This window comes from Nomascus leucogenys, chromosome 11 (genome assembly GCF_006542625.1).
Source record: "Nomascus leucogenys isolate Asia chromosome 11, Asia_NLE_v1, whole genome shotgun sequence".
Classification (NCBI taxonomy): Eukaryota; Metazoa; Chordata; class Mammalia; order Primates; family Hylobatidae; genus Nomascus; species Nomascus leucogenys.
The window spans coordinates 42,966,957-42,982,431 of record NC_044391.1 but is presented as its reverse complement, the minus strand read 5'-3'; the positions used below and the strand labels follow the sequence as shown (position 1 = coordinate 42,982,431).

The window sequence follows — 15,475 nt, the reverse complement described above, 5'->3', positions numbered from 1 at the left end:
CTAGCAATGTCCTTTATTGAAAGGGAAAAGTGTAACATATAAATCATATAAATAAGGAAAACTTCTGAAAGAAAAAATGAGAACCAGAATTAAAAAACAAAGCCATAAATGACTAATATACATATGAAAGATGCTTAATCTCATGGATAACCATGAAAAACACAAATTTTTAAAATGAGAAACAATTTTAGATTGAAAAAAAACTTTCAAGGCCTGATACTACTGGGTACTGGTGAGCACAAAGTGGAAACTATCAATCATTGCTACTTAAATAGCCACTGTAGAGACTCTTTAGCCATTACCTAGCAAAACCAAACATACACATTCTCTATGATCCAATAATTCCACTTCTCACACATGTTCTCATCAACTAAGTTTGTGATAGCACACACACACACAAACCCTAGCAATAACCTCAAACAGTATGGGAATGAATTAATATAGTATGGTAGACTCACGTGATAAAATATTATATAGCTGTTCAAGGAAATTCATATATGCAAATATACATATATGTACAAACACAGATCTCAAAACAAGTGAAATTTATAATTCTGCAACATTGTAACATTTCATAATATACACAAAACATTTTTTATGTAGATCCATTAATCATATACGTAAGAGTATTAAAACTGTACGTAAAACTAAGACACATTAGATTTATAGTAGCTGTAGTCTTTGAAAGGTGAAATGGTAAAGATGATGTTCACTTTATAATTGCTTTGCTGTATTTAAAAAAAAAAAGCAGAAAATATAGTATTAACAACTGCCCATTCTAAGTGAGGGTTGTTAGATGTTTATTATTCTTGATACTTTGGTGAATTTTCTGGATTTGTTAAAAAAAAAAAAACTAAACTAAAACACACTAATAAAAGTCCCCATTAAGATCATAATTCAACTCTCTTTTCACCTATTTAAACACTTATGAAAAATAATGTATGATTTCAACATGCTAAGAATACAATACAAACAAATGGAATAAATTCCACGATCTCATAAATATGCTGATAAAGTTTACAAAAAGTAGAATAAAATGTATCTCAGAAATGAGGTTAAAAATGTTCATCTTAAACATCTTCCATATAATTGCTAAAGTAAATGCCTTCTTCATTTGCATATTTCCAATTTGATAGCTAAACTATCACTAAAATTTTCACGTAAAAACTGAAGAAATAAGTACAAAGTATAAGTCCTAAAATAAACCAACTAACCTGTATGGGTTCTTCTATGTCTCTGGAGCTCATCACTCCTTGTGAATCTTTTGCCACAAAACATCCAGTTGCATATAAAAGGTCTTTCTCCAGTATGCCAGCGAAGATGTGCTCGTAAATGAGATGTTTTGCCATAAACTTTACCACATCCTTCAATATGACAGATATGCTGCTTCTTTTTTCCTGGTTCATTACTGCCTCTAGCAAAAACAAAAACTGAACATTAATTACACTGCCAAATAGTAGGCTTACAATTATAGAAAAATTAAAAAGAATCAAGGTAATTAAATGATGCTTCTCTGAACAGGTTTGATCATGATGCTATAACTGTAGTTAAAATCAGAAAATTTTCAATTAAAGAAAAAATAAAACAGGTCTGTGTAGCAAATTGCTATGAAAATGTGTTAATCTCAAGGAGTTTATGCTTTATTATGGACTCATGTTCCTGGTCATAGTGGGCTCTTCCCTTGGGAAAAAAATTTCTCCAAGCCTTTCAAAACACTTGAAACTTCTCTAAAATTTCAAAAGGATGGCTAAATCCAGTTAAAAGTGTAAGATGCAGAGTTTCGTTTCTAGCAGGACAGTGTGAGGAGTTCCATGGATCTGTTTCCCAGTGAAAATTATAAAAAAAGCAAAAAATACCATTTAAAGTCTCTGGAAATGGTCCTAAAAGCAAATAACGGCAAATAAAGAAACATTTATTCAAGAAAATCTCATAGAAATTGGTAAGAACAGTAAGAGTCTGTGGTATTTGAACCAAGACTTTCTCCTTCCCTATTTCCTCCCATCTTCACAAAGGAACATTAGAGACTGGTGCAGCCAAGAATATGATTCCTACTCTTCCCACCTCCCGGTCAGAGGGCTATGGCCCCAGGAGGGGCAAGATGTCTGCATTTCTTATCTTACCCCTGGTTGCCTGTTGCTAAATTTCAGGCAAGTTGTAGCAGAACCCAGTCCTTAGCCCTGGGACATAAGCTCTACCTTGGATGTGGCATGATGAAAATACTGGGGTCCAGGGTGCCCTTGACCTGGCCCATTCATAGTTCATAAAGTCAAAGTTCTAAGCTGGGAGAGGCCAGTTGAGAAGACCTGAGGCTACTGCTGCCGCTGCAACCAGGCACTCAGCTCTTAAAGCAGGGTTGTCACTCAGAAAGAAAGCCACTGTCTCAATCCCCAGCTCAAGAGCCATAACTCAGAAACACACCATAAAACAAAGAGCTCCAAATCTCTTCCCAAAGGAATTGACTTCATTTGCAAGACAACGTGAAGAAGTTCAAGCCTAAGGGTACCCTCAAAAAAAGTAGAGATTGTTTCAAAAGGCAGTTAATTGGGAGAAGACTAACATTCACTGGAAATAAAGGCTTAACTACAGGTTGGCTAGTTTGCCAGAAAGAAGTGAGCCGAGGCTGTGAAGAACCTTCTTAGGGTCAGAATAAATGTCAAACATTGAGATTCTTGGGAAAAGTAAACAAAACTAACAAACCTTTAGCTAGACTGACCAAGAAAGTAAAACTCAAATTATTAGAATCAGAAATCAAAGAGGAGATATCACTACCAACCTTATAGAAACAAAAAGGATTACAAAGGAATACCATGAACAATTCTATGGCAATTACTTGGGTAACTCAGAGGAGACGGACAAATTCCTAGAAAAATATGGACCAAAATACTAAAACTGACTCAACAACAAATAATCAATCAGAATACACCTACAACAAGCAACTAGACCGAATTAGTAATTAAAACTACTCATAAGAAAAGCCCAAGAACAGACAGCTTCACTGGTAAATTCCACAAAACATTTAAAGGATTAATACCAGTTTGGAGGGAATACTTTCCAATTCATTCTATGAGGCCAGTATTATCATTACCAAATCAGATAAAAACATTACAAAAAGAAAACCACAGACATATCTCTTATGAATATGGATGCAAAAATTCTCAACAAAATACAAGCACACTGTCAACATTGTACCAGAGGTTCCAGACAGAGAAACTAAGTAAGAAAAAGAAACAGAACTCCTGCAGAGTAGAAAGGAAAAAGTAAAAACTATCTCTGTTCACAGATTCCATGACCTTATACACAGAAATCCTAAAGACTCCACTAAAAAAACAAACAAACAAACAAAAAAACTGTTATAACTAATCAAAAAGTTCAGCAAAAGTTGCAGGATAAAAGATTAATACATTAAAAAATGTATTTCTACATACTTGTAATGAACAATCAAGAAAACAGTTCAACTTTTAATAGCATCAGAAATAAAATTGGAATTTAACAAAAGTACAAAATGTATACTCTGAAAACTATAAAACATTGATGAAAGAAGTTAAAGATTAAATAACCAGAAATACTTCCCATGTGCATGGACCAAAAGATGTAATATTGTTTAGTTGGCAACTGTCCCCAAAGTGATCTACAGATTCAGTGCAATTTCCATCAGAATACCATCTGGTTTCTTTATAGAAACTGACAAACTGATTCTAAAATTCATGTGAAATTGCAAGTGTCCCTAAAGAGTCAGTACAGTTTTGAAGAATAACAAAGCTGCAGGACTCACATTTCTCGATTTCAAAAGTTATTACAAATCCAAAGTACTCAAGACAATGTGGTACTGACATAAAAACAGACATATAGATCAATGGAATAGAATTGAAAGTCCAGAAATAAATCCATGTTCTATGGTCAACTAATTTTTGACATGGGTGCCCAGAATATTCAATGGAGAAAGGACAATCTTTTCAACAACTGGTGCTTGATGAACCCTTACCTAACACCATATATAAAAATTAACCCCAAATTAATCAAAGACCTAAATGTAAGAGTAAAAACTATAAAATTATCTTAAAAAAATAGGAATCTTAATGACTTCGGATTTGGCAATGAGTTCTTAGATACAATACCAAAAGCAGAAGCAATAAAGGAAAATAGAAAACTCTAGACTTCAAAATTAAAACTTTGGTACAAAGGCACTATCAAGAAAGTATACAGACAATTCACACAATGGGAGACAATATTTTTCTTTTTTCTTTTTTTTTTTTTTTTTTTTTGAGATGGAGTTTCACTCTTTCACCCAGGCTGGAGTGCAGTGGCACGATCTCGGCTCACTGCAACCTCCACCTCCTGGGTTCAAGCAATTCTTCTCCCTCAGCCTCCCGAGTTGCTGGGATTACAGGCATGCACCACCATGCTTGGCTAATTTTCTATTTTTAGTAGAGACAGGGTTTCTCCATGCCGGTCAGGCTGGTCTCAAACTCCTGACCTCAGCTGATCCACCTGCCTTGGCCTCCCAAAGTGCTGGGATTATAGGCGTAAGCCACCACGCCCATCCAGGAGAAAATATTTTCAAATCGTGTATCTGATAAGGAATTTGTTTTTGTTTTTGTTTTTTGAGACGGAGTCTTGCTCTGTCGCCCAGGCTGGAGTGCAGCGGCACGATCTCGGCTCACTGCAAGCTCCGCCTCCCAGGTTCACGCCATTCTCCTGCCTCAGCCTCTCCGAGTAGCTGGGACCACAGGCACCCGCCACCATGCCCGGCTAATTTTTTGTATTTTTAGTAGAGACGGGGTTTCACCATGGTCTCGATCTCCTGACCTCGCGATCTGCCCGCCTCGGCCTCCCAAAGTGCTGGGATTACAAGCGTGAGCCACCGCGCCTGGCCAGGAATTTGTATCTAGAATATATAAAGAGACAATTCCATAATGAAAAATAATATAATTTAAAATGGGCAAAAGATCCAAATAAATATTTCTCCAAAGACACAAACATGGCCAACAAGAAGAAGAAAAGATGCTCAATATCATTAGTAATCAGTAAAAACAAAACCGCAGTGAGATATCACTTCAAACCCACTAGGATAGCTTTAATCATAAAGTCAGATAATGACAAGTATTGGCAATGATCTAGAGAGACTGGAACCTTCATACCCTATTGATGGAAATGTTAAATGGTACAGCCACTTTGGAAAACAGTCGGTAAGTTCTTCAAATGGTTAAACATAGAGTTACAATATGACCCAGAAATTCCATTTCTATGTAATTTCATACAGATACAAGAGAAATGAAAACATATGTCCACACAAACACTTCTATGCAAATGTTTACTGCAGTATTATTCATAACAGCCAGTGGGTGGATAAAACCAAATGTCCTTCAACTGACAGGATAAACAACAACACTGTATATCCATACAGTGGAATATTATTTGTCCCTAAAAAGGAATGAAGTATTGATCATACTGTAACATGACTGAACCTTGAAAACATTATGCTAAAAGAAACCAGTCACAAAAGACCATGATTCCATTTATATGAATTGACCAGAATAGGCCAATCTATAAAGACAGAAATTAGTTGTCTAGGATGGAAGGGTTGGGATAAGCGGGTGATGCTTAAAAAAGATACAGAATTTATTCTGGGGATGAAAACACTCTAAAACTGATTGTAGTCATGTCTACACAGCTCTGAATATATTAAAAACCACTGAATTGTACACTTTAAATGGGTGAACTGTATGGTGCATGAATGAGTTTTATATCAATAAAGTTATGTAAAAATTTTATGAAAAATAAAAAAAATAGGCTGGGTGTGGTGGCTCACACCTGTAATCCCAGCATTTGGGGGGCTGAGGTGGGCGGATCACCTGAGGTCAGGTGGCCCACATGGTGAAACTCTATCTCTGGGCCAGACCAACCTGGCCCACTTGGTGAAACACTCTCTACTAAAAACACAAAAATTAGCCAGGTGTGGTGGCAGGCACCTATAATTAATCCCAGCTCCTAGGAAGGCTGAGGCAGGAGAATCGCTTGAACCCGGGAGGCAGAGGTTGCAGTGAGCTGAGATCGCACCACTGCACTCCAGCCTAGGCGGCAGAGTGACACTCCATCTTGTGGGGGCGGGAAGAAAGAAAAAACATATTTTTTAAAAGTGTAAGGAACAAGGCGGAGGACCACTCAAATTTCATTCCTAAAATAGCCCAACTAATTCCCTTTCTAATATTATATATCAACTTCTAGGCTACAAAGGTAATGAGGTTCTAGTGACCATCATTCCCCAGCCAATTACTTGGTTTTAACTCCTGTTTTATGCCTTCCAAATAGACACAGTTGAAAAATAGAGCATTTACCTTCCTTCTCCTTCCCTACAATTAGGACAGGAACAGGCAACTCTTCGAAGCCTCTTGCCAGGTTGTACCTCTTGATCAGAAGTTTGCTGGCCTTGCTGCAAATGCACTTGTGTGAGTTGGTCAGGACTAACAGCACCTATCGTGGCATTAGCAATTCCTCCAACTGCTACAGTTACAGGAGCTATAGTAGCTTGCTGGACTTTTACTCCATCTTGTCCTTGCTGCTGACCTAAAAAGGAAGAAAAAAAAGAAGTATTGTAATGCTTTCTACACCTAAAGAAAGGATTAAAAAAAAATTCCATGTGCATAATAAATTTTTTCTAACAATCTGTGTAAAGTACAAAAACTAAGGGGTTAATGGCTTATACTATGTCAATCCTTCTAAAACACAGTATTCTTACTTTAGTGGCTCAGGTTGCCTACGTATCTAGATGACGGAACTATATACATAAATCATTTAACCCACTTTGTGGCTTAATTTCTCTCTCCATCTGTAAAATGAAGATAATACTTGCCACTTACCTACTCACTAAAATACTATGAGGATACATGAGATAGTCTAAAAGCATTTTGACATCCTAAAAGATGTTTTATAAACACAAAGCTTTATTACCATTTCCACAGTAAGCAACATATCACAACAAGAAAATACAAGAGTGAAAAATCACTAAACAAAGGATTAAGTTTTATGGACACCTTGCATTCCTAAATAGTTTAAATAAACATCTCTTTACTGATTCGACTTTTTTTAGTGTATACATAAAGTGGTTTTTAAAACGCAAAACCACCCAAGATTACTACATACTGTCACTGTAATCATAAAAAGACATTTAAGATATTATTACTTTATTCACTCATGTTATATAGCTTAGACTTCATCGTTCAGATTAGTATATATACCAGCTTGGCTTCTTCACTTTGGGAAAAATATAATAAATAATGCACAACAAAACAACAACAAAAAAATCTATTTGCATGGCTTAACATTATCCTGAAATACAATGCTTTTTTTTTTTTTTTTGAGATGGAGTCTTGCTCTGTCACCCAGGCTGGAGTGCAGTAGCGCGATCTTGGCTCACTGCAACCTCCACCTCCTGTGTTCAAGCGATTCTCCTGCTTCAGCCTCCCTAGTAGCTGGGATGGCAGGCGTGTGCCACCATGCCCAGCTAATTTTTTTTGTATTTTTAGTAGAGACAGGATTTTGCCATGTTTGCCAGGCTGGTCTCGAACTCCTGACCTCAGGTGATTCACCTGCTTCAGCCTCCGAAAGTGCTGGAATTACAGGTGTGAGCCACCGTGCCCGGCCTACAATGCCTTATAATTATCTTTTCTTTCACACAGTTCTACATTCTCTCCATCAGGTGTGGGAATAACAAGTATGTGAATGGACTCAAAAGAAAATACCAATTCATGAAAGAATGTTTCTACCTCAGAAAGTTGATGTAAGTATTAAGTAAGTTAATTTACAAATCCTCTACCAGAGCGCTGGCACAGAATTGCTCATTACATGGTAGCTACTGTTACCAATTCATCTCTGCTGAGTTCAGTGGCAATACAAGAATAAAATATGTCACTTTGGGAGGCTGAGATGGCAGATCACAAGGTCAGGAGATCGAGACCATCCTGGCTAACACACGGTGAAACCTGGTCTCTACTAAAAATACAAAAAATTAGCCGGACGTGGTGGCGGGTGCCTGTAGTCCCAGCTACTCGCTACTCAGGAGGCTTAGGAAGGAGAATGGTGTGAATCCGGGAGGCGGAGCTTGCAGTGAGCTGAGATTGTGCAGCCTGGGCGACAGAGTGAGATTCTGTCTCAAAAAAAGAATAAAATACGCTAGCAGAAACAAACGTGCTGGTCCTGCATGCAAAATAAAAGGGTTTCTTTCAGGCCGGGCGTGGTGGCTCACGCCTGTAATCCCAGCACTTTCGGAGGCTGAAGCAGGTGGAACACGAGGTCAGGAGATGGAGACCATCCTAGCTAACATGGTGAAACCCCATCTCTACTGAAAATACAAAACATTAGCTGGGTGTGGTGGCACACACCTGTAGTCCCAGCTACTTGGGAGGCTGAGGCAGGAGAATCACTTGAACCCAGGAGGCAGAGGTTTCAGTGAGCCGAAATTGTGCCACTGCACTCCAGCCTGGGCGACAAGAGTGAGACTCTGTCTCAAAAAAAAACAAAAAAAACAAAAAAAAACAAAACAAAAAAAAAAGGCGGGGGAGGTTATTTCAAAGCTGCACATGTAGTACCTTAAATGTATGCGGCAACCAAGAAGAGGCAATAAAAAGTACCAAGTAAGAAAATAGTACACATTTTCTAAACAAAATTAAACCTCTGACTCTTCCAGCCAAAGTCAATCTCACTCTCCTCTGCATATCCACAGCACTGTTAATCCTTCTGGTAGCACCCACAACTAAGGTACACATTAAAAAATATATTTTGTCGCTGTTTTAGTAAGGATACAAACCCTCCACTGAAGTTTACATTTTTGTACACCTTTGAATTAGCATGCTGTGGTAAGTAAAGCAATGCAAGTGAAGTGAGAGTTGTAAATTTATGACTGTGCACTCAAAGATCCTCAGTTTCCTCAACTCTAAAATAGTAACACTGACTTCCATAAAATTTCTGCTCCCTATCTACTTTAAAGAGCTGTTTCTGAGGATCAAGTTCATTTTCCAGGGGTAAAGGCTATATAAATTATAAAGCAATACATAAACAAAAGGTATAATCATTTTGTTTCAGTGTTTTTGAACACGTATTCAGTAAAACCAGATGCCTTAAGGATGACCTTTGCTACACAATCTATTCAAACTACCTGTGTACCAAGAAGCACAGTGATACACATACTTTGTTTACTGTAAAAAATGCATTTCTAGAAATGAGAGTACTGTCTGAACAAGCACTATACAAAATCTACAGCATGGTCCCTATGGAGCTGCAGGTATTTTAAGTTGGTAAGTACCCTTTACATCCCCTGAAGACACAGGTATTTTTGGCCATGATTCTTTGACTACTTTTCTCATAACATTTATATAACAGTCATTACTTTAAAGGTCGCAATAATATTTAAGATGACCTTTATTTTGGTAAAGAACTGCTACATGAGTTTCAAGTCAAAGCTAAGTTTGGGGGTGAGGGGTGGGGAAGAACTGCTAGAGATTCCTGATCCCTCTGTTCCCCTGACCATGTCCTTGACACACTCCTCAAGCCTCCATATTGTGAGCATTTCTTTGTTCAATGCCTAAACAACTTGGAAAGTTATTTCAATGAATAATAGAGGCAAATTATATTTGAGTTTGTATATTGAAGTCCGTTAATTGACTTCATCTAGATGTTTCACAGACAGCTAAGTTCAACATACTACTTTATTTCCACCGCCATCAGTAAGCCACCAAACTCCAGAGCAAGACCAATTAAACTTAAGTTTAATTCTATTGACTTCGCAGAGTTCATCTCTGTTAGTCTCTCCCTTGCTCACTCTGCACCTGATATACTGGCCTCTCTTCTGGCCCTCAAACAAATCAAGCTCATTTCCTTCTTAGGGACTTTGCATATACTCTCCAGTCTAAGTGGGGATGCCTTTGCATCCAGATCTTTGCATAGTTGATTCCTTTGTAATATTCTGGTCTGAGTTCAAATCTCTCCTCTTTAGAAATGCCATTCCTGACCATCCCATCTAAAAGTGGTTCCCCTCAGTATATCACTGTACCATCACCTAGTTTTGTTTTGTCTTATTTGCCTTAAATTACTTTGTCCTTTTATAATTTGGTCTTCACCTCACTTCTGAAGGTAAAGTGCCATGAAAGTAGGGATCTATTATGTTCACTGCTGTATCTCTAGTATCATAGCAGTGCCTAATAACTCAATAACAGTGCCACTCAATAACATATGCTTAATAAATCGAAGTTTAAAAATAAAAAAATGATTTCATCTTCCAGTCTTGCTTCTGCTAATGTCCGTTTCAGTAAATGCTACTCCTACTCTCCTTGTTATCCACCCTGAAAACCTTAAAATGTCATCTTTTAGGCTACTTCTTTACTCATTACATCCAGTGATGACCAAATTTGAAGACACTACTGCATAATAGCTCTTACGCTAACCTGTTTCCAAGCAAGATTATCATCTTGATCCAAGCCCTTGTTAAATCTGTGCCTCTACCAACCTAAATGGAGCTTTCCCTCCTTTCTCATCCTTCACACTGCTGCCAGAAAAATAAAAAAGTAGTGTTCTGATCATCTCACTTTCATGCTCAATAACGTTTAATCATTCCTCCACTGACCAAAGTCTAGCATTCAAAGCACTCTACCACAAGGACTTACTTAGCTCCTGGTTCACAGTCTTCCTCCTAATGACCAAATCTATTGTGCATTTTCTCAAGTGACCATTACAGGACTGCTCTGCTGCATTTGACACCACTCACCACTCCATCCTTATTCAATTTTGACTCTGTGAGCTAACTTCCTACATTTCAGAAACCCCTTCTTCTCTGTTAGCTCCTTTTTGTTTGGTTGTTTTTTTTTTTTTTTTTTTTTTTTTTTTTTTTTTTTTTTTTTTTTAAGAGATGGGGGTCTCACTCTGCTATTCAGACAGTCTTGAACTCCTGGGCTCAAGCAATTCTCCTGCCTTGGTCTCCCAAGCAGCTGAGATTACAGGCATGCACCACCATGCATGGCCTTAGCAATTTTTTAAAATCAGCACTTAAATCTAAATTTATGTCACATTCTTAAAAGATTTATCAGCCAGGTGCAGTGGCTCACACCTGTAATCCCCGCACTTTGGGAGGCCAAGGCAGGAGGACTGCTTGAGCCCAGGAGTTTGAGACTAACCTAGGCAACACAGTGAGATGCCATCTCTTAAAAAAATTAAAAAATTAGCCAGGCATGGTGGCAGTGCCTGTAGTCCTGGCTACTCATGAGACTGAGGTGCTGAGGTGAGAGGATCGCTTGAGCCCTGGGGATCAAGACTTCAGTGAGCCGTGATCACACCACTGTACTTCAATTTCAGCCTGGGTGACAGAGCAAGACCCTCTCAAAAACAAACAAACAATCAAACAAAAAACACCCTCTACTCTTCCTAGGCTACTCTCCAGGGTTCTGACTTCTCATTCTAACTCTCTTCTTGGGGGACCTCATCTACTTTCATAACTTTTACTGCTATGTGTAAGCTGATTATCTCGCAGAACTGTGCCTTCCACTCAGAAGTGTCATACTCTTACTGTCAACTGCCAGTGAACACTTCCACCTCAGATTCCTCACAAGCAATCTAAGAACCAGATAGCTTAGCCCACTTTCCTAATATAGTTCTTTTTCACCATTCAAACAGAAAATTTGGAAGTTATTCTTGATTCCTCTTTATCTCCTTCATCCCTGACAACAAGAGCAACTATTGTTTTATATCTACTATGTTGTAAGGCACTTTACTGGATGTTTTCCATATATTGTTTCACTTACTCCTCATATACTTATGGACTGAATATTACTGTCCCAACTTTTTATTTTTAAGAAATGGAGTCTTGCTCTCTTGCCCAGGCTAGAGTACGGTGGCACATTCATGGCTTACTGTAGCCTCTAACTCTTGGACTCAAGCAATCCTCCTGCCTCAGCCTCCTGAGTAGTTGGGACTACAGATGAATGCCACCACACCTAGTTAATTTTTAAAATTCTTTTAGAGATTATGTCTCACTATATTGCCCATGCTAGACTCAAACTCCTGACCTCAAGTGATCCTCCTGCCTCAGCCTCCCAAGTAGCCAGGACTACAGGCACAAGCCATGGCACCCAGCTTACTGTCCCAATTAAGATGAGAAAACTAAGGTTCTGAGGGGTATGTAAAACATCCAAGATCCTAAAATGGAAAAGTGGCAGAGCTGGGATTTGAACTCAGGCTTAGCCAACTCAAAAAGCTATTCTCTTTCCACCATATACATTATCTATGTTAATCATAAGTCCCTGTTGAGTCTACCTCTTCAAAATATCTCAAATGTCTCCGTTTTCACCATACCTATTGCTTGTACAGTAGTGCAAGCCCTTATCACCATTATGTCAGTTTTGCCCCTTCTAATATTCATATTGCAGACCTAGCTCCCCAAAAAGCCAACGGGCCCTCCATACATTCACAATAAGGTCAGTATTTCTTAGCATAGTACATAAAGTTCTTCATGATCTAACTCTTGCTTAGTTTTATAACTTCATCTCTTGGCATTCCTGCTCCATGCCCACTCTCACCATCACCTACGGTGAACTCCTATCTTCTCTAATGTTCTGTGTCTCCAAGCATTTGAATATTATAGCTGGAATCCAACACATTCTCCCACCCCAAATCTCCATCTCCCTTGGTCTGACAAAAGCCTATTCATCTTAACAGATTTTGGTCTTTAATCCTTCTTACCAATGAAACTGCTTTGTAAAATAATTTTTTTAATAACTCAAAATTTCTTGGTATTGTAACTACACATTATGGTGAAACAGACTGAGGATGGCCGTTCTTTTATTTTTCTTCCACATTACCAAAGGTAAAACATTCCAAGGCTGCTTGGAGTAGCCAAGCCATCTTTCTTCTTCCTTTTTTTGTTCTGTTTTTTTTTTTTTTTAATTTTTTTCAAATATAGTAACTGGGCCAAGGTAATGGAGGGGGACAGTTTGTTGGTAGGTAGTAAGATATGAGAATTGCTAACTATTCAACAAGATCTAGCTTGTTGGGCATTTCTTGCTCATTTTCTTTTAGTACCAGTAGTCTTTTGCCTTCGTAGAGTAGTAAAATTTGAGACGACTTGAATTTAAGCTAACAGGAAGAAAGGAAAGTCAGGTTTAGCTAGTAAAGGAAAAGGGCATATTCCATATAGAATAACCTAGTTCTCTGGATTGTGAGGCAGGGGCCTATGCCTAAGCCAACAAATTCTAACTTGAATTTTGGTATACCTAGCTCCCTAAGAGATCTCAAGAACTGGTTGAATTAGAATTTAAGTATTTCTGGTCTTACTAGTAAGATACCATCTCATTCCATCATAATATTAGTCATAAATTATTTCCAACAAAAGCTGCTCAAGAAAGAGGCCATCTGTGTGGTTTTTATGTCATTTGTCCTTTGGCTACCAAGGTTCCTGGCACACTGAAAGTACTTAACGCTTCTTAAATAAAGTGAATGATAATCTAAAATCCATACAAACATAGAAGCTTTCCTATGAAACTCGGCCAGCAGTATATCACAGGGCTGCTAGATGACAGCTATTTTACAATACACATGCACATGGGTGACAAGACAGTAAGAAACCAAATCAAGTGGATATCTGCTACAATTCCTCCCTGACTCACTGATATGGCAGTCAGATCATTTAGAAGCAGATCCCAGAGCATAACTCTCAACCTTGGTTCTGAAACTATATACTACTCTCTCAGGTATCAGATTTGTCCTACAACATTTGCTATCTACATTCAGCAAGGTTTTTTTTTGAAAAGAGTATTATAAAAATTTTAACTCTAAAAAATTATAGGCCTGGTGTGGTGGCTCATGACTGTAATCACAGCACTTGGGGAGGCCAAGGTGGGTGGATCACAAGGTCAGGAGTTTGAGACCAACTAGTCCTAGCCTGGTCAACATGGTGAAATCTTGTCTCTACTAAAAATACAAAAAAATTAGCTGGGTGTGGTGGCGGGCACCTGTAGTCCCAGCTACTTGGGAGGCTGAGGCAGGAGAATCACTTGAACCCGGGAAGTGGAGGTTGCAGTGAGCTGAGATCTCACCACTGCACTCCAGCCTGGGCAACAGAGCAAGACTCCATCTCAAAAAAAAAAAAATTATAACTAAACTTGCCATTTAGGGAATAGGCTAAGATTTCTCCCTTTCTACCTATTTTGATGAAAGTAAATAGTTTAGTATTACAAACACATATACTTTAAGTTTCTCTTTCTTCTGATTTTAAGAACAAAGCATGCTCACCACGGAAAACTATGAATGAGGAAATGAAATCATCCAGAAAGTAATTACCCATAGATTACCACTATTATCATTTTGATGTGATGATCTAAGTTCTGTTTTAATCTTTGTTCAATGCATTTTGATGCTAATACAACTTTGCTACATAAAAATTCTGTATTATCCTCTTTTACTTATTTAATAATATAAGTACTTCTAAGTTATTAATATTACAAATTATTTTAATATAATGGTTGTGCAATATTTCATCATATACCATAATTTACAAAGCCATTACTGTACTGTTTGATATTTATTTCCAAATACTTATTATAAGTGATATAAAGTAATGAGCAACTTGAACTAAAATATTGTTTATTATTTCCAAGGGATAGTCCTAGAAGTGAGATTACTAAATCAAAGGACATGAAACATTTGTAAGACTATCTAGATTATAAAATTACAGGAGTATATATAAAGAGCTGCATTCATTTACATTTCCACCAGAAGTATGGGAGAATGCTGTTTCATCTCATGGAGCATGAGAAATTCAGTAAAATCATTTAATAAACAAAAAATTGGATATCTCACTGTAGTTTCTAATAGAAGTGATTACTCCTCTCACCTCTAATACTGTACATTTCCTTAAGGTCTAAGCCAATGTAGTAAGGCAAGAAATAACAGATCTATGTAAGAAATAAAGACTTAAAAGGAAGTAATGAAACTGTCATGATTTACAAAAGATATATTACTTAGAAAACTACAGAAAAATCAACAAATTATTATAATATGACATCTGGACATCAGCAAGATGGCCAAATACAAGAGCAACATAAAAAAGCAACAGTTCCCAGCCATATCAGCCACAAGCAATTGAAAAAGAAAAAAAAAACACAATTCCATTCATAATAGCAACAATAACCACAAATATCTGAGAAATCAATCTAATTAGAAATATGCAAGATCTTGAAGAAGATTTAATAAAGGATACAAAACAAGACCTCAATATATGTTCTTGGATAGGAAGAATCATTAAACTAAGTGTGTCAATTCTTCCAAAATTATTTTATGAAGTGAATGCAATCACAAATTTAATTCAAAACTTTTCCATGAAACTCTGCTAATTTGACATGTGAAAAATCAGCTAAGAAAACTCTGAAAAAGCAGAATAGTAGAATAAAGATATGTAATGTAGCTACAGTAATTAAAATAAGGTGCTGTTAGCTTA

General features: G+C 37.4%; 1 protein-coding gene across 3 annotated transcripts in view; it reads right to left on the bottom strand.

The window, feature by feature from the left end:
- SP4 (Sp4 transcription factor) overlaps window positions 1–15,475 on the bottom strand; it is an 86,028-nt gene that overhangs the window by 29,364 nt on the left and 41,189 nt on the right. For all 3 annotated transcript variants that reach the window (XM_003252636.3, XM_030822209.1, XM_030822210.1), the window contains exons 4-5: window positions 6,336–6,564; window positions 1,215–1,414 (exon numbers count right to left, since the gene is read on the bottom strand). In XM_003252636.3, coding sequence (XP_003252684.1) covers window positions 1,215–1,414; window positions 6,336–6,564 — 429 coding nt within the window. The remainder of the gene's footprint in view (window positions 1–1,214; window positions 1,415–6,335; window positions 6,565–15,475) is intronic.